The 22,491-nt window shown below is 44.0% G+C and overlaps 1 protein-coding gene across 3 annotated transcripts in view; it reads left to right on the top strand.

Moving 5' to 3' along the window:
• The window catches only part of SARDH (sarcosine dehydrogenase), a 117,964-nt gene that overhangs the window by 55,398 nt on the left and 40,075 nt on the right, over nt 1-22,491 (top strand). For all 3 annotated transcript variants that reach the window (XM_033962032.1, XM_033962031.1, XM_033962030.1), the window contains 3 exons: nt 4,521-4,662; nt 12,369-12,452; nt 16,928-17,041. In XM_033962032.1, coding sequence (XP_033817923.1) covers nt 4,521-4,662; nt 12,369-12,452; nt 16,928-17,041 — 340 coding nt within the window. The remainder of the gene's footprint in view (nt 1-4,520; nt 4,663-12,368; nt 12,453-16,927; nt 17,042-22,491) is intronic.

The following is a 22,491-nucleotide window of genomic DNA, read 5'->3' as shown; positions in this document are numbered from 1 at the left end:
TCCGGCAGATACTCCAAGTACTTTATCATGCCAATGAATGGCTCAGACAGTTGGAGGCCTATTCTGGAGCTGCAGCACATACATGAGGATCTCAAGATTCTGTGCTTTTGCATGGAAACAGTGCAAACTATCATAGCACCAGTGGCCCTAGAAGAGTTCCTTGCCTTTCTGGATTCATGAGGGCATATTTGCACATTCTGTTCATTCCAGCTCTCCACAGATACTTGCAGCTTCACATTTTGCACATGCATTACCAGGTTTTGGCTCTGCCCTTTGTACTGGTGACAGCTCCTCATTCCTTCACCAAGGTGATGATGGTCGTATGGGCTTACTTAAGCCAGATGGGTCTGCAAGTGTACCCTGTCTTAGATGACTGACTAATCAGAGCTCCCTCGTTGGCCAAAGGTTGTCAACAATGGTTGATCAGGTGGTCCAGGTGGTGGAGAGCCTTGGTTGGATTGTGAATTGCAGAACGGGCAGTCTCTCCCCCATGTAGTCTTGGAATACCTGGGTGTTCTCTTTGACATGGCTATAGGCTGCAGACAGCTTCTGCATTTCCGGATTTCTTCACTTCTCCAGCTCCTTCAACGTGAGACTATCTTTTCAGTTCCTGGGATCTGTGGCTGCCCTGTTGTATGTGGTTCCTTGGGCGAGAGTGCACATGCACCCTTTCCAGTATGTCTTATTCTTTTTCTCTCTCTCTCTGGGCTACACACAGGGATGCATTACAGACCTGTCTTCCCTGATCTCTGGAGGCTTGGGCCAGCATAATTGGTGGCTTCCCCCCGCAATTACTATGCAATACCACTGCAGATTGCCTCCTGGGTTGTGGTGCTGATAGATGTCAGCCTTTGGGGCTGGGGAGCCCACTGCAGTCGGTGTCCCATTCAGGGGTATTGGGCACCTTTTCAGTAGAAATGGTATGGTTGGAGCTCAGAGCCATTTGGCTGGTTCTAGTGCGCTTGCAGAAGACTCTGGAGAGCCAAGTGGTCAGAGTCTTCTCTGCAACTCATTAGCAGTAGCCTATGCTAATTGCCAGGGAAGTACCAGGAGCAGCTCTCTGGCTCAGGAGGCCCACCTTCTCTTTCTGTGGGTGGAACACCAGCTCCAGGTGCTCTCAGCAGCGCATATGGTGGGAGACAATTTTGTTTGAGCCGACTTCTCAGCACACAGGCCTTGGAACAGGGCGACTGGGCTCTGGCTCTGGTGGCATTCCAAGCCATTGTGCAGCGCTGGGGTCAGCCCCGCTTCAATCTCATGGACAGGGCAAAGAACATAAAGTTAGATCAATTCTTCAGTTGAAGATCTGAGCTCAAAATCAAGGGTTTTGACATTCTGGTACAGCCGTGGCCTCCTGTATGTCTTTCCTTCCTGACCTTTGATAGGCCGAGTCTTCCGGTGGATCACAGACCATCTGGGCTATATCATTCTGGTGGCTCCAGTCTGGCCTCACTGGCCATGGTATGCAGCTCTGTTGCATCTTCTCCAGGGTTTAGGCCTTCAGTTGAGCGTCCATCCTGACCTACTTTGCAGGTTCCAGTATGCATTGAGGACCTGGGTCATTTTGCTCTTACAGCATGGCTCTTGAGCTTTCAGCTTTAGGCCACAAGGGCTCTTCTTATGTAGTCAGTACTGTTATGTAGTCAGTACTTCTTATGTAGTCAGACTGCGATATCTGCTTACATTACTGCATAGAAGACTTTCCAGCTTAGTGTGCTCCGGTCCAAGCGGAGCCGTATTCCGCTTCCATTTCAGTGATACTGGCCTTTCTCCAAGCTAGTCTTGATCGAGGCCTCACTGTGGAGTCCCTTTGGGTCCAAGTGGCTGTGCTCTCTTGTTTTTAAGCCAGGGGTCATCCTTCGCCTTTGGTGTCTTGCCCTGATATGGCCAGATTTCTGAAAGGGGCTCTTCATATTAGACCACCGATTACTCTGCCGTTCCTTTCATGGGACTTCAATCTGGTGCTGTCTAGTCTTTTCAAGACTCCCTTTGGGATGCTTTCCTCTTGGATTTGACACTCAAGATGGTCTTTGTTCCGTCAGCAAGGCATGTCTCCGGACTCCAGGCTCTTTCTTGCTGTGAACCATTCCTCTGGATCTTGGAGATGGGGATTTCTTTGTGCACAGTTCCTTCCTTTCTGCCGAAGATGGTTTTGGCTTTCCATGTTAATCAGGGAGTCTGCCTGTTTTTCAGCCTTCTGGTTCAAAGACACAGGATTGTGTTTTGAGGAACCTAGATATGCATGGAGTGCTTCTTCGCTATTTGGAGGTCACGAATGAGTTTCGTCTTTCTGGCCATTTGTTTGTGCTGATTCATTCTGTCAAACAGGGCACTCCTGCTTCTATGACCACGATTTCCAGATGGCTCTTTGAGGTCCTTTCGTTAGCCTACATTCTTTCTGGGAAACAGACTCCTGTTTCCCTCAAGGCACGTTCTTCTAGATGTGTAACTTCTTCGTGGGCCGAAGCTAGAGTTGTCTCTCCTGAGGAGATTTGCATGGCAGCAACATGGCCTTCTCTACCCACGTTTGCCCAGTTGTACAGAGTGGATGAGGTGGTGAGGGTCCTCAGTCTTGAGGGTCAGTGCAGTAAGCCCGCCCTAGCTTTTTGGGGACTGCTATTGTACATCCCAGTTGTCTAAAATGTCTTACCTATTGCACTGGAAAAAGAGACCCTGGAAAACTCTTTTCCAGTAGATAGGTGAGACATTCTAGACTCCCGCCCTGTCCTTTCTGCGCCTGACTACTTCTCAGTTTGTTTCATGTATCTCCAAGTTGTAACTTGGATGGTAGTCAGCCCTTGGGGGCTGGGGAGTATACTGTTTATATGTTCCTCTTTTCAGCAGGAGTAGTTTCTGAGCTGAAGTTTTTGCCAGCTGTTTGCTGCGGATATGTTACTTCTTTGAGCAGAAGAGTTATTTATGACCTTGATTGTTATGGGTGTCTCTACTTCACAATTGTTTGGTCACCCTTGGTACTTGGGAACTAACTGTAGATGGAGCTAAGGAGCTCAGCGAAGTACAGAAGAGGCACAGAGAAGCATCCAAACTGGATCCCTTCTGCAGATGGCACGCGGCCATGGGGACCACAACCCACTTGTCTAGAATGTCTCACCTATCTACTGGAAAAGAGCTTACCAGGGTAAGTGCATAATCTCTCTTTCTTTTTTTTTTTTTGCCACACCTATCTCTCACCAGTTCTTCTCAGGTTTCCACAACTGGTATGAGAGACTGATTCATGTTGTAGGAGATAATAATAATAATAACTTTATTCTTATATACCGCCAGCAATCTTGCGACTTCTAGGCGGTTTACAATACGAGAACTGTAAATACAATAAAGAGAAACTTTACATACAACGAATTAGTCGGTTTACAATACGAGAGACTGTAAATACAATAAAGAGAAACTTTGCATACAACGAATTAATGAGTATAGCAGTGTGCCTCTGATAACATTAATACTGTTTACGACAGTTTGTGTGCTGCAGGCCAGGAAGTGCCAGGCTGCTTACACAGAAGTAGAAATATTCCGTAAATTGAAGATGGGCATGCCAGAAAGAGAAATTATAGATATTTACCAAGAAACTTTATAGTCTAAGCACAATAATAAATTTCTTGCATTTTTTTGATGTTCCTTATCAGTCTGTTAGTGTTTCTGGCAGGGTGAAATTATATAGAAGCATAGAAAAACATTACTCGGTGCCATTTTGGTAGCCTTATCTGTAGACCTTTTCCAGCCTTTCTGTATTTTTTCAAAGTTATGACCTCCAGAATTGGGCACAGTATTCTAGGTGAGTTCTCACCAGTGCCCTGCATAGAGACATTATCACTTTTTTTTTTTTACACAATGAATTGCTGCAGAAATTAAATAAACTTTTGGAAGTGGGAAAGCAATTACATTAAACATTGATTTTTTTTTTTTTCACCTTTCTTTTTAAATAAATGAAATGTCTTCATTGCCCATGGGGCTGATGTGAGTAGCCATTATTTAGTTATGCCATATCTCATATTTTATATTCATGGATCTTTAAACTTCTGGCCTATATACATCTGTTAAGAGGCATGGATATGTAAGGGCCTGAAGCTACTGGTAAGTAGATTTTTTTTATTACATTCTAAATGGAAGATGATGTAACAAAATATTAACCGACATTGTTTCTAATTCAAGGCTGGTTTCACCTGGGGGCAGTTGCTAATGACATCACTGAGAGAACAAAAAGCAAATGTTTTTTGATAGCCCTGGCTTTAATAACATAGTAACATAGTAGATGACGGAAGATAAAGACCTGAATGGTCCATCTAGTCTGCCCAACCTGATTAATGGCTCACTTCAGTTTTTTGAAAGGCCAGCTGCTGTGATTCATTCCTGTTTTTGACCAGTTGTAGCTATTTCCTTACTTGCGTTGGTCCTCCTTTGGAGGGTCTGATGGTTAAATACTCTTCACTGTCTGTACCTCCGTTTTCTTGGGGGATATAATGGAATCTTTTTCTTAAACATGTTTCCCATTTTATTCCTCCTAGGAGATTCCACTGCTCCCTCACAAACAACAATCGCTGGATCCGGGAACGCAGCCATGAATCATATGCTAAAAATTACTCAGTTGTATTTTCCCACGATGAGCCTCTAGCAGGGCGTAACATGAGAAAGGATCCGCTCTACAAGGTATAAAACCATAGATAACTGAGGAAGACATACAAATATTACCAATATTACAAATACTAAAGGGAGAAGGGATAGAGATCCTGGACCTGCTGGAGGAGGGGGGTTGGAGAAAAAGAAGAGAGGTCCTGGACCTGCTGGGAGAGGGGTCTGCAGGGAAAGGAAAGAGGTTCTGAACCTCCTGGAAGTGGACTGGAGTAAAAGAAGAAGGGAAGGGACAGAGCGGGAAGGAGAGCTATGCCATAGCAGGGAAGGGGAGGAAGGGAAGGGGAGAGATGCCAGACCAGGGAAGGGGAGAGAAAGGAAGAGATGTCAGACCAGGGAAGGGAAAGGGAGAGAAGGGGGAGAGATGTTAGACCAGCTAGGAAGGAAAGGGAGAGATATCATACTGTGAAAAGGAGAGGGGAAAGATGACAGACCACAGGAGGGGCAAAGGGGAAGACAGATTTGTCAGAACATGTGAGAGAGAGGTAAGAGATCTTGTACTGGGATGGAGGAGAAGGGTGAAGAGAGAGGGAAGATATGATGCATAAGAATGGTTGGGGAAAGGAAGAGAGATGGAAGAAATGCTGTTTATGGATAGGTGGGAATAGGGGAGAAGAAAAAGGGAGAAGATCGTATACATGGAAAAGGGGAGGGAAGTGGAAGAGAAGAGAAAGGCAGAGTGAGGGATGAGATGGTGCACATGGATGGATGGATAGATGGGAAGGGAAGGCATAGGAAAAGTAGGTAGACTGAGAAGAAAGAAAAATGGAAGAAAGCTGAATGTTAAAAGTTAATGCTGAAGATGAAGGTAAATATAGTTCGGCTACTATTGTCTTATCTTTACTATCCGTCCAACAATCTCAACTAGTATTTAAATATAGGACCGGGTAATAACAAATTTTCATCAGAACTTTTTCAAATGAGTAAATGTGAACGCCTCAGTCCCACCACTCCACCGCTGTTAATCCTTGCAACTGCGGGAAGAATTACGTGGCGACTATCATCATTGGCCGTTCCGCATTTGTCAATTCTTAGTTTCTATATAGCTTTCTAGTACGCTTTGTTATACATTCATTTTTTGGTATTTTAGTTTTTTTTATTTTTTTATATATTCATATATGCATTTGATAATAATTGTGCACTTATCTCTGCATCCTGCCAAAACCTGGGAGCCAGACCCGACATGTTTCGCGCTATGGCGCTGTATCAAGGATCAAAAGTCTTGTGGAGTCGGATGACAGCGGCCAGCCGGGAGACCCTTGATACAGCGCCATAGCGCAAAGCATGTCGGGTCTGGCTCCCAGGTTTTGGCAGGATGCAGAGATAAGTGCACAATTATTATCAAATGCATATATGAATATATAAAAAATAAAATATATATATAAAAAATAAAAAAACTAAAATACCAAAAAATGAATGTATAACAAAGCGTACTAGAAAGCTATATAGAAACTAAGAATTGACAAATGCGGAACGGCCAATGATGATAGTCGCCACGTAATTCTTCCCGCAGTTGCAAGGATTAACAGCGGTGGAGTGGTGGGACTGAGGCGTTCACATTTACTCAAAAGTTCTGATGAAGATGAAGGTAAGGCAGAAAGTGAAGGATGAGAGAAAAACAGCAAATGGATAAGAAGACCCTATGAACAGAGTTAAGAGCACAGACCGAAGGAAGTGCAACCCAGAGACTGGGAAAACATGATTAGAAAAATAAAATTACCATACAAGAAAGGTATGATTTGATTTTTAATTAAGTGATTGAAATGTCAATTTTGAGAATTTATATATGCTGTCTATATTTTGCACTGTTCAGGAAGAAATTAATTTCTTTTTCTCTGGTGTTGAACTGCATTTAGAGTCTGACATCTTAGGGTTTTGTTTGTGTATATTAGTACTTTTAGTTTGTGGCCTTGTATTTGGAGAGGGCTAATCTGTGTTCTGCATGTGTGGCCAAGGCCAGATGTTCTGGTAGAAATGAATGTTGAGAAACATACAGTGTGCTTTGTTTACTTTAATTTTGTGGTTAATCATTATGTATTGTTAATAAGATTATATTGTGTGTAAATATGAAAAATGAATGGAAAAATGGCATTACAATTAGTACTATTATTATGGGGGCTGGGTCAGGGGCGGAGCTTGAGCAGGATCTAGGGCAGAGCTTTTGGGCCCCTCCAAACAAAAAAGCGTTCCGCTGCCTATGAACATAAGAACATAAGAATTGCCGCTGCTGGGTCAGACCAGTGGTCCATCGTGCCCAGCAGTCCGCTCATGCGTGGCCCCCAGGTCAAAGACCAGTGCTTTAAATGAGTCCAGCCTCACCTGCGTACGTTCCAGTTTAGCAGGAACTTGTCCAACTTTGTCTTGAATCCCTGGAGGGTGTTTTCCCCTACAACAGCCTCTGGAAGAGAGTTCCAGTTTTCTACCACTCTCTGGGTGAAGAAAATCTTCCTTACTTTTGTACGGAATCTATCCCCTTTTAACTTTAGAGAGTGCCTTCTCATTCTCCCTACCTTGGAGAGGATGAACAATCTGTCTTTATCTGCTAAGTCTATTCCTTTCAGTATTTTGAATGTTTTCAAGTTTTATTAGGATTTTATATACTGCCTATCAAGGTTATCTAAGCGGTTTTTTTTTACAATCAGGTACTCAAGCATTTTCCCTCTCTGTCCCGGTGGGCTCACAATCTATCTAACGTACCTGGGGCTATGGAGGATTAAGTGACTTGCCCAGGGTCACAAGGAGCAGCGCGGGGTTTGAACCCACAACCCCAGGGTGCTGAAGCTGTAGATCCAACCACTGCGCCACACACTCCTCACTACTCACATGTCCCCTCTCGGTCTCCTCTTTTCAAGGGAGAAGAGGCCCAGTTTCTCCAATCTCTCACTGTAGTCAACTCCTCCAGCCCCTTAACCATTTTAGTTGCTCTTCCCTGGGCCCTTTCAAGTAGTACCGTGTCCTTCTTCATGTATGGCAACCAGTGCTGGACGCAGTACTTCAGGTGAGGGTACACCATGGCCCGGTACAGCGGCATGATAACCTTCTCCGATCTGTTCATGATCCCCTTCTTAATCATTCCTAGCATTCTGTTCGCCCTATGGGTGATGATATTTAAAAGGATATAGCCATTTAAGTCTGTGTGGTGAGGGGCGTGGTCAGGAAAGGGCGTGACCTGAGGTTTGCCCCAGTGAAGGTAGTGGGGTAGTGTGTGTTTGTCTCTGTCTGTCTGTCTCTCTCTCTCTGTCTGTCTGTCTTTCTCTATCTATCTGTTGTGCTTTGGTATTTTGTATATGGAGCTTTATGTGGAGTGCTATTAAAAACATTTTAAAATAAGGCTGGTCATTAAAAAAATGAAAGGAGAAATATCTTTTTGGTTAAAATACCGTACCAGGAAACTGTAGGGCATAAATATAAAATATATGGTACCTACATACATATACTGAGGAAAGCTCAATTAAAGAGGAAGGGTGTGATGAGACATGAAGACTCTTCCCTCCTCCCTCAACAGTTTTCCACAGATTCAAGCTACTGGTTTTGTGCTTGTATTTCTGTGTCTATATTATGAGTGTGTTTTCTTGTTTTCTTTCTCCATGCTTGTCAATCTTTGTATTTTTGGATTGATTTCTCACTTGCTTTTAGGTAGTGCAGAACAACATTCCCTCCTTATCCCTCTCACTTTTGTTACTGTGTTTGCTTCCCACCTGGAAGGGGGATGTTACTGCTGTAGGTTTTTTAATTCAGTCAGTTGCCGGGCAACGCCGGTCACAAGCCTCCAAGCCTCCCACTGCTGGTGCCGCGAGTAAACAGATGAAGAAGGGGAAAAGAGCGGGAAGCTGCTGACATAAACAAAGAGGGGTGGAGGGTTTGAAGCAGCACTCAGTTTTGCTGGGAACTGGGATAGTTCAGTGTTCTCCCTAGCATCTTTTAGCCGGGAGCTCCACCCGGCTAATTTAGATGAGCGCCTGGCTGCCTTCCTCTAATGACACACTTCCCCCTCAGGAGTAAGTAACATTTTGAAAAAAGTTCCATGTCGGCATTTTGCTTCGGAGTCTGTACAGCTGACTTGCCTACATGGTACAGCGCCAGCACTGTCCGATTCACCGAAGGCCTACATGTTTCCCCCTGGTCTCACCTTTAAAAGTAATTCCAGCAGCCTGCAGAGGATCGCTGGTACTGTAGTGAACCTAGCAGACTGCCAGCGGCCTCTGTAGCACGTTCCCTCTACCGTGGACCCGCCCCTGACATCAGAGAAGGGGCAGGACCGCGGCAGAGGGAACGTGCTGCAGAGACCGCCGGCAGCTTGCTAGGTTTGCTACAGCACAAGCTATCCTCCGCAGGCTGCCATAATTACCTTTAAAGGTTGGTCCTCGACAAGCGGCGGCCACAGCACAGAAGATGACCTCTCTTGCTGGGTGTGGGAAGCAGCGGAGGTAAGGCCCCCCACCTGTTGCGAGGCCCCCAGCGGGATTGCCATAGACACACTGGATCTGGGGGGTGGGGACTAGGAACTTTCAAACCTTCCTCATCAAATGGTGATATGTAGATCAAAACAAAATAATAATAATAATAAATTTATTCTTTTATACCGCCATTACCAAAAGTTCTAGGCGGTTTACACCATAAGAAACTGAACAAGCAGCAAAATACATTCATACCATAAAAATATAAATATAAAAATATAAATATAACAGTAAACATAGTCCCTATCGCCTCATGTCTCTGACTTCCTTTAGTTCTGGTTTTCTTATCTTTCTGTCCCCTCTATCACTCAGCTACCTTCCTGTTTTTTCCTGCTCATAGCTAGAAAATTGGTCTGTACCATGTATTTATCATTTTTGTTAGTCTTTAATCTGACTTTCTGCTGGAATGTTGCTCAAGGTCTCATGTGAGGAGTGATACATGGGTTGTATAATGCAGCTTAAAAAGACAAGAGGGTCCATCCACATTGATTAATTAATTCTACCAGGGATGGCATGTTTCCTCTGTGGATTCTCTGACAGCCTTTACATGTACTCTTTTCCCCTACACTTCCTCATTCTGTATATTACCATTTCACATCTACTTTGACTCATGTAATAGTATCTACCTGCTTTCCACACTGTATTGGTATTTATCTTGGGAGAGGGGGGAGACGGAAAAGGACCTTGAGGAGGGGCGGGAAAGCAGACTTGAATCAGAAGACAAGGAAGATGCTGGACTAGAGGGGGTAGAGAGGGGAAACACCCTCAACCAAGGCGAGAGAGAGATTCCAGGCCCTGGAGAGGGGGAAGACAAAGAGAGTGAGAGAGACAGAAAGACCTGGAACAAAAGTGGGAGGACTCAAAATTTTAGCAGAAGTTTCAAGTTTCAAGTTTATTAGATTTTAATATACCGACCATCAAGCAAATATCTGGCCGGTTTACATTAGAATTAAAAATGACAGATAGGAGTAGGAACAATTGAAGAGTTATTAAGTAATTTAAATAATATATAGTGAACATTAAAGACATTAACAAGACGGACTTGACAGTGAGGAGAGAGGGAATGGATGGGTACAGTTACATTGTAGGTAGAAAAAGGAGAAAGTGAGAAAAACCTGAAACAAAGGGGAGGCAGAAGAGAGGGGGCAGATGTTGGACTTGGGGGTGTATAGAGGGAAGAGAGAGAAAGAGACTGCAGAGAGGTGGAAAGATTCTGGACCAGGGAGGGAGGAAATAAGGAGTGAGAGGCAAAGAGAGACCTGGAAGAAAGGAGAAGAAATGCTGAACATGGAGGGGGGGGAGTTAAGCAGAAGAAAGGAAGAGGCCTAGACCAAAGGGGAAAGACAGGAGGCAGACCCTGGACTATGGGAGGTGCAGACAGAGACCCTGAGGAAGAACAGAGAGATGCAAGATCATAACAGAGGAGGGAGAGAGAGGGAGACATGTTACCAATAGGGGTGGAGGAGAGAGGAAGAAAATTTGGATTCATAGAGGACTTATGGTTGGGGAAGGGAATGAGTTTCGGAGGAGAGGAAGCATGCAGGAGGCAGAAAGAAAATAAAAATGTTAGATGCACAGTCAGAAGGAAGTCTAACCAGAAACTAATTAAATCACCAGACAACAAAGGTAGGAAAAATCATTTTATTTTCAATTTAGTGGTCAAAATGAATTAGTTTTGAGAATTTATAATCTGCTGTCTATATTTTTCTATAGTTGTTACTGAAGTGACATTGCATATTTTAAAGTCATCTGCCTTGACCTCTTTTAAAAATAAAACAAATATAAATGACAACATTTTCTCTGCATACAGTGTGTTTTGTGGGTTTTACAAAACCACAGTAGTGATTCTCCCATGGCAAATGCACCAAAGTCCATTCAATTCCAATGGGCTTCAGTGCATTTGCTGTGGCAGAATTGCTATCGCAGCTTTGTATAAGAAGCCCCAAGGCAAGAACTACTGTCTCTGTGCTATGTCTTAAACAAAAAAAAAATAGATTGCCGGGGATGCAAAGCATTAACTGATTCAACATGAGTTTGAAGTTGGTTGAATACCACTCTCTCGAGTACGGTAGTTTTGAAAGAAATGGAAGGGTTGATACTGGTCAGTAGTTATTCGGAATAAGAAGATCTGCGTTACTTTTGTTCAAGGATGGCTTAAATGCTACTGGGATACTGCCTAAGTGTTAAACCTTAAAAAAGGAAGTCATGTTGAGCAATGGAAAATAATTAACAATAATTAACTAATAAAAATAATGCACATTTAATTTTCCCCACCACCAAATTTCCCCATTCTCGCCCCTCCCAGCTACTTTTTCATGCCACACTGTTGTTAATTACTACCTATGCTCCCCCGTAAACTCTGAGCCGTGCTTCTTCATATTGATTGAATAAGGGCATCCCTGTCAGGTCCTCCCTTAACCAAACACTCCACTGAGGGGTATTTGCTATGCTTGCTGTTTTCCTGTGAGAGGGATAACTAATGACAGCACAGTTTTCCTGTCAACTAAATGTATTAGCCCGCATATTCCCATTTCTGCCAGTTAAATGCAATTCAGCAGGGCAGCGTAATCCCACTAAGGGTGCTAGGAGGTGCTGAATTTCCAGAGAGTATGAGCAGCCTTTGCACTCTTTCTACTTCATGTAACAGTAATTTGAATATAGAGCTGTTTATTTTTTTATATTTTAGTATTTATATCAGTAAATCTGTTGGTACTGAGTGCATGGCACCATTATTAAACCAGCAACACAAAAGTTATCACCCCACAATTGCTCAGAAAAGTTCTGGTGTCGGAAAGGTCCTATAAAATGAAAGTGTCACACAATTCACACTCTATGCCCATTGAGGACAGGAAATACCTACTACACTTTAATGTAGTTTACAATAAACTAAAATCAGTACCCGATCAGAGCGTTTAGTACATCTAGCCCCAAGTCCTTTGCCAGTCAGGTTTTCAGGATATTCACAATGAATATACATGAAAAAGATTTGCATACAGTGTGTGCAAATCAATCTCATGCATATTCATTGTGGATATCCTGAAACCAAGGACTGACTTGGGAAACACTGCTTTAGAGTGAAAATGCATGCATAAGAGTATAAATATTTCCCTAAAACTCAGATTTTCAAAGGGAAACTCTATGGGAAGTTTGAAAAGTTCTTTTTCTTTATTGGGTAAATGAGTAGTTTTGAAGTGTTTGACTTGATGATGTCTCTGCTGTAACTGAGCATGAACGGATCCAAATATGCTTGTGTTCTCCCCTACCTAGGTGCTTCTCCATCAGGGCTGTGTATTCCAGGAGAGACATGGCTGGGAACGGCCTGGATGGTTCAGTCCTCACAGATCAGCTCCAGTAAGCACTAGGGTTGTAGACATATTCTCAAAAGCTGCAGCTCTACAGACCATGAAGCCTGTGATTTGACGAGGGAGGTGAAACATATTTATAGCTCTTCCATATAGCAATACACTTTTCTCATTGGACAATTAGCATTAATAAGGGAATTGTCAAATGATTTCAAGGCACATGTCCTGTTTATAATTTTTTTATGATTTACTGTTATCCTTTTATCTGTATCCTTTTTCTTTTTCTCTTACTTAAAAATAATCTTGATTGAAAACTTGTATTTTTTATATATTTTTAATGACTAAAGGAATTCCGTAGTGAGAAGCATCATATTCTCTCTTTATATCCCATCAAGAATCTCATAAAAATAAACATTGAATTTATCCTCCCCCCTCCCTTGCACGAAGCTACATTAGGCTTTTTTATCGCCGATTTCGGCAGTATTAGCTCACACCCATAGGATTCTGAATGAAAGCAGAATCTAGTTGAATGATGCAACAAATGTGTCATCCTGCATGGGGACTATGTGGGAAAAGTGATATGTTCGGTTGTTCACAGTTACTTCTATTACACACACCCCACCCCCACCCCAGTTTTACAAAACCATAGCGTGGGTTTTAGCTGTTACCGCTGCAGCCAGCACTTAAAACTACGCTACTGTTTTGTAAAAAAAAAAAAAAAATGGGGGGATGTTTAAATCTGTTAAATGTATTTTGCCTTTATGTTTTGATTTACCCTTGCATAAAAAGTCTGTTACAACATTATAGAAACATAGAAAAAGACGGCAGATAAGGGCCGCAGCCCATCTAGTCTGCCCACCCCAATGACCCTCCCCTATTTATCTCTGTGCAGAGATCCCACGTGACGATCCCATTTCTTCTTAAAATCAGGCACGCTGCTTGCCTCGATCACCTGAAGTGGAAGTCTATTCCAGCGATCAACCACTCTTTCGGTGAAAAAGTATTTCCTGGTGTCGCCGTGCAATTTCCCGCCCCTGATTTTCCATGGATGTCCTCTTGTCGCCGTCGGACCTTTGAAAAAGAAGATATCTTCTTCTACCTCGATACGGCCCGTGAGGTATTTGAACGTCTCGATCATGTCTCCCCTCTCTCTGCGTTCCTCGAGTGAGTATAGCCGTAATTTATCCAGCCGTTCCTCGTACGGGAGATCCTTGAGTCCCGAGACCATCCGGGTGGCCATTCGCTGGACTGACTCAAGCCTCAGTACATCCTTGCGGTAATGAGGCCTGCAGAATTGTACGCAGTATTCCAGATGAGGCCTCACCATGGATCTATACAATGGCATAATGACTTCAGGCTTGCGGCTGACGAAACTCCTACGTATACATCCTATGATCTGCCTAGCCTTAGATGAAGCCCGCTCCACTTGATTGGCAGTCTTCATGTCTTCACTGATGATTACCCCCAAGTCCCGTTCTGCAACAGTCCTTGCTAGGATCTCGCCCTTTATTTCCTTATCAGGCAGTTGCAGTCTGGTGTTCATTACTGACTGAATTGCGATTGACTTCTTATTTGGTTTTTTTGTAAGAAATTGAAAACTTATTGAGGATATTTTTATTTTAAGGCTTTATTTTTTTTTTATTATGATACTTTCTAAATCTTTGTTATCTGCTTTGAACCTGGTTTCCAGGGAGTTGGCGGAATATAAGAACCATTACCATCAAATTTATTCCATTATTTCATATAAAAATAATTCATTAAAGAAAGGGGAAATGGAACTTTCAATTTCATCTCCACTTATTCATAGAAATGTAAATCTGGAATGCCTAGCTCTAATTCTCAGTGTTACATGTAGCTACTGAATGGAAGTGCAGCCCAAAGATCTTTGGGGATAAGCTGATCTCTGATGGAAGCCTGCAGTGGGTAACAGGCAAATCTATAACCAGAGAAGTTCCCTCCAGTTGTCTCCTATAATATTCTGTGGCACAATATTTTATTGCAAGAAAAAACTCGGAATTGTGAAACTCAATAATATTACAACAAACACTTTCACTGAAATGAAAAGATGTCACAAAAAAGAAAGCAGCACTGCTATAGTTCCATAGTTCTTCTTTTTTGTGACATCTTTTCATTTCAGTGAAAGTGTTTGTTGTAATAGCACAATATTTTATTGCCATGAAACATAACATACCAGCTTTGTCAATTTGTTCTCTGAAGGAGACAGTTTCTGTTTCCGTCTTGCTAGTATAAGTTTAATTCTACCTGTCGTAATGAGGTCTGTGACTGGCAAATTGGAGCAATGTTTTAAATGGATACTGTGGGAGCTCAGGAGGACCTTAATAATACTGTCAAGACACAAGATGTGAGATTCCTAATTTCCAACACAAGTTATCTGAGAAAAGGGCTACCTTCATTTCAACTCTGTTTCACAAAGCTTTATTGTGACAAGGACAACATCAGCATGCATAATAAGGGATGCTATTTTTAGCTTTAGTTCTGGCAAACAGCTGACTTTAGTTAAAAAAGATATTTCTTAGAAAGAAATATCACTAGCACTAATATGTCCCTGAGTTATACTTGTACTTGGCATTTAGGGCTGAATTCAGAAAATAGCATCGCAAAGTAGGTGCCAGGAAAAATTTGTGCGTTGTAGATAGGTTGCCTTCTGTTTATTGACACATGGCCTGTTCCTGTTGGCTGAATAGTATCCCTTTTTGAAAATAATGTATGTCTTATGTGCTGTAGCTTACTCTTTGTCTATTGAAACTATGTAACCCATCCTGAGCTTTCTGGGAGGATGAGATATAAATCAAAATAAATAAATGATTGTTAACAGCCAATTATTGATTAATGGCTCATTAACTAATTTGTTTGAATGGGGATCTCAGGATCATGCACAATTCTGGCCATTCAAATTTGGGCGTTATTTATAGAATCCAATGGAAAAAATCCCTATCTAATCCCAATATCTTGAGATAAATGAACCATAGCCTTGCGTAATCTTTGGAGATGGGTTTCTCATGGATGTGAAAGGAATGCTAGTCTTCAGCCCATTACAGATAGCTGGCATAACTCCAAGACTTCAGACAAGATTATTTATGACAGTGTTCTTCAACCACCGGTCCGTGAACCAGTGCCGGTCCACAGAAATTTCCTGCCGGTCCACAGGGCCAGCACGTGCATCAGGCCCACGACCGCCGGTCCATGGGCGATCGATACGGCGTTATCTTCGAGCCAGCTCCCTCTTCCTAACTGATTCAGTGCACAAAGCCACAGGCCGTGGCTCCTACAGGCATCCTGTGCCTGAATCGGAAGCCTTCTCTCTGACGTTGCAACATCGGAGGGAAGTCTTTCAGATGAGGCACGGGACGTGCAAGGTGCAATTAGTACTATTAGGGGGGCGGGGTCTGGGGTGGAGATTGGGTAGAGATGGGCGGGGTCCGGCCCACGACTTAGCCTAGTGTTCTTCAACTGCCAGTCCACGGACCGATGCCGGTCCACAGAATAATTATTTTATTTCTGCTGGTCCGTAGGTGTAAAAAGGTTGAAAAACACAGATTTATGAAACCTCAACTCCAGCGGTTTAAACTCATCAAACTTGCACAGATGGTATGCAAAGAGAATAGGCAAGAGTACAAATTTCAGACAGTATTCTAATAGCAAACATTTACACCCCTCTTTTATCAAGCTGCGCTGCCAAGCAGCACAAGCTAAATACTAAACTGCCCATTCTATTCTTATGGGTGGCTCAGAATTTAGCTCGTGCTGCTCGGCTTGATTAAAAAAAAAAAAAAAAAGGAGGGGGTAGTGGGGTGGCTGAATAAGCAAAAGCCTTTGTTCATGTATTCTTTTGAAAACATATTTCTGACCTTGCCAGTCTTGTATGTGAGAGTTTAGATTTTGGAAGTGATTACCCTGATTGGTTGTAGCAGAGTTCACCGATACCAAATGGGCAAATCAGGCCATCCTTTATTGTTCAGTCAGGTGCACAGCAGAGCCAGAAGATCAGAGACAGATGCTATCAAGAAAATCTATTTAAAATTTCAGGCATTCTTGGTGGTAGCATACTTACTACTTAGTTTTCTTAGGGCTCCTTTAACGAAGGTGCGCGAGGGCCTTAACGCACGGAATAGCGCATGCTAGCCGCTACCGCCTCCTCTTGAGCAGGCGGTAGTTTTTCGGCTAGCGCGCGCTAATCCGGTGCTTGCGCTAACAAACACTAGCGCACCTTCGTAAAACGAGCCCCTAGTTACCATAGCTGAGGATCTCCAGATACCTGCATTTCTACTAGGACAGCAGTTTTAAACCAAGCACAAGGCTTTCTTTCACAGTAGTACTCTCAGCTCACTGTAGCATAACAAGTCCAGAAATTATTCCAAACAGCACAATAAGAGATGGCATAGCATGTAGACCCTACATTAATAAATCCAAAAATATCTGCAGCATGTCCTCCTGAGCCTTTACCTGCATATTGTTCCTGTCCTACACGCACACTTATTTTAATCCATTTCTTCTTGATCTCAGGTTCTGGACTATGATTACTATGGTGCTTATGGCCACAGAGTACATGAAGGTTATACATATAACCAGTTGTTGGGGAAAGAGTACACCTTCGATTTTCCTCCACATCATAATGTGGTAAGCCTGGGAAAGGGCGGAGCTGTCTATGATTGATGGATTTGTGTATTTTGTCTTGTGACTTTTTGTTGGCAGTTTGATGGCTCATGATTCAAATTTTGAATTTAAGAATGTTTTATGTTCTGTACATCTTAGGGGATGGGAAAAGCCCAAGCAGTCAATCTGAGTTCTGATCGCCTTAGCTCCTTTAGGAGCTGCATTCGTCATCTTGAAACATAGAAACATGATGGCAGATAAAGGATTTGGCCTACCCATCTGCAGCATCCACTGTCTCCTCCTCTCTCTATTGGCTAAGGCTCTTAACATTTGCATCGCCTCTTCCTATAGACTAAGGCTCTTTGAACCTGCATTGTGAGGTCATAGAGCTGCCCATCCGCATTAACCATTATCTCTTTCTCTCTCTAAGAGATTCCATGTGCCTATCCCAGGCCCTTTTGAATAGAAACATAGAAACAGCTCCTTATGTGGTGCATAGGGGTGGAGGGATAGAAGGAGAGGTGAGAGGAGGAGGCGAGAGGGAATTTTTTATGGCCAACCGAGGTTCTGTCTTTTTCTCATGCTTGCTTTCTGTGCTCTATATTTATTCACATACTTTTAATTTTGCTGTATCTGTCTTGTTAGAAATCATGGTAAGTCACTAAACATAGTGGGGTCAATATTCTAGAGAATGACATGTGGACAGCATTTGACCCCCATCCCCACGGATAACCGCGGGAAACAATCCCATGTCATTCTTTAGTGTCTATCCCAGCCTCAGTCCTTCTACACCAGCATTCTTCAATGCAAGACTTGAGGGTCAGTGGCCTGCCCATTCACAGTCTGATTCTTCCCTCTCTCTTTAAAGAACGACACAGGGATGGTTTCCCACAGTTATCTACGGGAATAAGGACAAATTATTTCCCCATGTCATTCTCTATTCAGTGCTAGTTAAGCAAGTAGGAGAGGCTCCAGAAGGAGATGATTGACTTTGGAACAAATCAGTTATTAAGATGAGCATTAGAAATGAATCTAAACTATTAAAATAATCTCCAGGTTGAAAGGAAGTGATGTCACTAGACCGAATGGCAGGATAAAATTTGAGCTCCGGCAGGGCTTATATTTACACGAGCATACATAGCTTCCCGACTGTGGTTTAACTCCCGAGTGCAGGAGTCACGGCGGAGCGAGTGCATGGCGAGTCAAAGGAAGCTGGAGAAATTCAGATTTAGTGACTCTATGAGTGGAAAACGGTCTGTGAAATCACCGGCGTCCCCAGCAGTGAAAACAAAGATGGCGGAGTTACTGAGCCCTCAACAGCAATCCCCGAGCTTGGCCCTGTCTGGAGATGGCGCTTTGGCCCTGAACCAGAAATTGGAGACCTGGTTTCACGACCTGAAAGTTGAAATGCAGGGTGTCCGAGAGGATGTAAAAACAGCAATGGCAGAACTTCGGGCCGAGGTCGGGGACTTGGGAGGCAGAGTAGAGGCATCGGAACAGCTTGTCACCCGATTAGAGTTGTCGGTAACGGAAAATAAGACTGCACTGACACAGCAGGTGAACAAGCTGGCTGCCCTGCAAGCGCAAATCGAAGATCTTGAAAATAGATCTCGACGCTGCAATTTACGGTTCAAGGGCATACCGGAAGATGAGCGGCACAAGGATTGTAAATCGGTGGTGCAGGACTTTTGTAGCCAATTGCTGGGACATGAGGAACGGATCGACGCTAGAAATATAATTCTACTGCGGGCACATCGTGGTCTGGGTGCAGGTAGACCCGGAACACCTAAGGACATTATTGTGTGCTTTGGGGACTACTTGGTGAAGGAAAAAATATTACAAGCTACCAGGCGACGGCCACAATTTTAATGGTGTGGTATAACAGGGGTCTTTCAGGATTTGGCTTTATCCACCCTACAAAAACGTCGAGCTTTCCGTGAAGTGACACAGGTGTTGCGAGCGGAGGGACACCGATATAGATGGCTGTTCCCGTTTGGAGTGTGGATGACAGTGAATGGCAAGTCCCGGAGGGTGGATACAGTAGTATGCCTGCCTGGCATTGAAAGATCTGGGATGCAACAATCTGCCGGTGGGGCCAGCGGAGGGGACCTTGACGAAGGGAGGCAGATCTGAGGAGACTTGGCGCACGGCCACTTGCACCACTAAAAAATCGAACCTGACTGAGAAATGAAACTGGAAGATTCCGGGGGACCCAATAGTGGATCTTTTGAGTGCGGGGTAGTGCAGTTTCTATCCACCTCTTGTGATCTAATGACTTTGTATAACTACTTGGGTGGAGTGGACTGTCTGGGGGAATGTGTGTGGGTTGGACATGAGGATGTGTGGGGGGCGCTTGCTGGAATGGGTGTTTCTGCCTAGTGAGTTGGGGTGGCTAGGGGGAGCTGCATGGGGTGTTTCAGCACACTACCTTTGGGTTTTTTACGGGACTTTTTGTAGGCACTGGGGTGTTTGGTGTGCTGTTGGAGGGTTTGTGGGCATAGTGATTGGGGATTTTTAGTTTGGGAGTTCTAGATTTGTTCAGGGGTTCAGTAGTATAGTGGGGAGAATACGGAGTCAGGTGCCTTTTGGGAGAGACTTCATCTTTTCTCATTAGCTGGTCTGGAAAATACTGGATCGGCAAGTGTTGGGGGGAGGGGGGAAATTTCAGAATTTGAGGGGAGGAAATAAAGGGAGTCGAAAGGTCAGGAAGATACTCAGGATCGGGTCATGGAATGTTAATGGGTTGAATAGCCCAGGGAAAAGAAGAATTGTTTATAGAGAATTGAAGAGAATGGGTTGGGACATATGCATGTTGCAGGAGATTCATTTGAGACCCAGGGAAGCTGGGTTACTGCAGCATCCGGCCTATGACCAGGTTTGGACGCATCAGTGCCCATGCCCCAACAAGAAAAAGGGTGTGATTGCAATTTTGGTGAGAAAAGGACTGGGTTTGGTCATTGATCAGGTCTATAGGGATGTACAGGGGAGATGCTTAGCTTTGATAGGGTCCTTGCAGGGGCAACGGATTACTGTTCTAAATGTCTATGGCCCCATGTGGACCAGGGGAGGTTCTATCAAGGCTTGAAGGATGATTTATTGCTTTTTCTCCAGGGGGTAATGGTTTGGAGGGGGGGACTTCAATGTGTTTCCAGATGGGAGGGTGGATCACTCAAAGGGAGGTAGGGGGTCTCATAGAGCATTTATGCACACTCTGGGGTTGGTAGACTGTTGTCGTCTTCTTCATGGGACTCAGCGTAAATATACTTATTATTCCCATGCTCAGAATACATATACACGAATCGATGGGATTTGGGTTTCTCGGAACCAATGGAGCGCAGTAAGGGAGGCTGTGATTGGTGGGATCCAAGTTTCTGATCATGCCCCGGTTTCAGTGGACTGTATGGGTATATTGCCAGAGGGGGGTATCCGGTACTGGAGACTGAATGACTCACTGCTTCACTCACCTGAGGTTGTGACAGAGGTTTTTAATACCAACACTACCTATTTGCAGGTTAACGATACGGGTGAGGTGTCCGATGGAATTTTATGGGATGCGCTTAAAGCAGTACTGAGGGGAGTGTTTATTAAATGGGGTGCTCACTTTCAAAGGAACAGAGCTCGAGTGCACCTGGGCTTACGTGAAAGATTGATTGCGGTGGAATTGGCACATAAGCACTGTCCAGATCCTCGGACGTTGACACAATTGCGTCAAATTCGGGGAGACTTGCTGCAGCTCCAGATGGAAGATTACAATTATATAAGGGAGTGCTTCCAGTCCTGTCTTTACGAACATAGCAACAAATGCAGTGCTCAATTAGCTCGATATATTAAACTAAAACAAGCTCGAGCTACTATTGCGGTTATTAAGGACAGGAATGGGACTGTACAGGTTACAGATAGGGACATTGGACAATCCTTTCTGGAATTCTATCGCCGACTATATGGTTCTGGAGGGGAGGGAACAGCAGGGGAGGTGGAGAGCTTTTTGGAACGGGTGGAGTTGCTGGTCTTATCAGCTGCTGATCAAGAATGGCTAGATGAGCCAGTGACGTTGCAGGAGGTTTTGGAGGTCATTAGGGGAGCTAAGTCGGGGAAATCACCTGGATTGGATGGGTGCACGAATAGTTTCTATAAGAAATTCGGAGATCAGGTAGGACCTTTGCTAGTGCGCTTGATAAATGGGGTCCAGCAAGGGGGCTTATTGCCTGGGTCTATGGGAGACGCGGGGATAACAGTTTTATTGAAACCAGGTAGAGATCCAACACTTTGTGGGTCGTATCGATCTATCTCCTTGTTGAACGTAGATGCAAAAGTTCTGGCTTTACGGCTGGGTAGGTTGCTCCCTACCGTGATCCATCAGGATTAGTCAGGGTTTATCCAAAGAAGACAAGTGGAGATAATATTAGGCGTACCCTGCATTTGTTGTGGAAGGTGCAGCAGGGAGGGGACCCTGCAGCGGTAATGGCAGTAGATGCTGAGAAGGCATTTGACCGGGTTTCGTGGACTTTCTATGGGCGGTGATGTGGAAAATGGGGATTGATGGGTTGTTCGGTGAGTGGGTCCGAGCTTTATATACTGCTCCTAGAGCCTGTCTCAGAATTAATCAAACCTATACAGAATTTTTTCCCATCGCTCGGGGCACTAGACAGGGCTGCCCGTTATCCCCACTACTCTTTGCACTGTATATAGAACCCCTGGCGGCTGTGAATTGGAATCATCCCCTTTTGAATGGGATTCGGGTAGGGGATATGGAATGGATCACTGTATCGCATTATTTGCTGATGACATTCTTTTGTATTTGACGAATCCGGAACGCACTATACCCCTTTGGCTTGGTATTTTTGAGGACTATGGGAAAGCGTCTGGCTTTCAGATCAATTTAGATAAAACTGAGTTGATGGACCTTACTCTGGGGGAAGTTTGAGTTTTAGCGCTTCAATGACAGTTTCCCTTTAAATGGATGACTAGGAGACTTCGATATCTGGGGATTTATTTGACTCGTGATATGTCTGACCTCTATGAAACTAATTATGGACTGATTCTTTGTCAGATCAGATTGGATCGTCAACGCTGGCAGGGGCTCTGGTTTTTGTGTTGGGGGTAGTGGTAGGATTGCTGCTTTTCAGATGAATATTGTACCCCGGTTGTTATTTTTGTTTAAAACCTTTGCCGGATGTTTAAGATGTTACAAGCTGAATTTCGGAAATTCATTTGGCAAAATAGAGCCCCCAGACTTTCCCAGCAGGTGTTGTGGGCAGAGAGAGCGAGAGGGGGAAAGGGAGTTCCGAATCTTCAGTGGTACTATCAGGCGGCACAACTGCGGATGTTACTGGAGTGGGAGGTGGGGGTTCACAAGTGGGGTGTTAGGTTGGAGTGCTGTATGGTTACCCCGGGAAGTCTGGCAGCCAGGCTATGGTCTTCTCGGTCTTTTCAACAGTGGGAGAGGGAGACTAGTAATCCTTATATTTTACATT

This window comes from Geotrypetes seraphini, chromosome 10 (genome assembly GCF_902459505.1).
Source record: "Geotrypetes seraphini chromosome 10, aGeoSer1.1, whole genome shotgun sequence".
In the NCBI taxonomy this organism is placed as follows: Eukaryota; Metazoa; Chordata; class Amphibia; order Gymnophiona; family Dermophiidae; genus Geotrypetes; species Geotrypetes seraphini.
The sequence above is the reverse complement of the archived record's forward strand: the minus strand, read 5'-3'. Positions and strand labels throughout refer to the sequence as shown.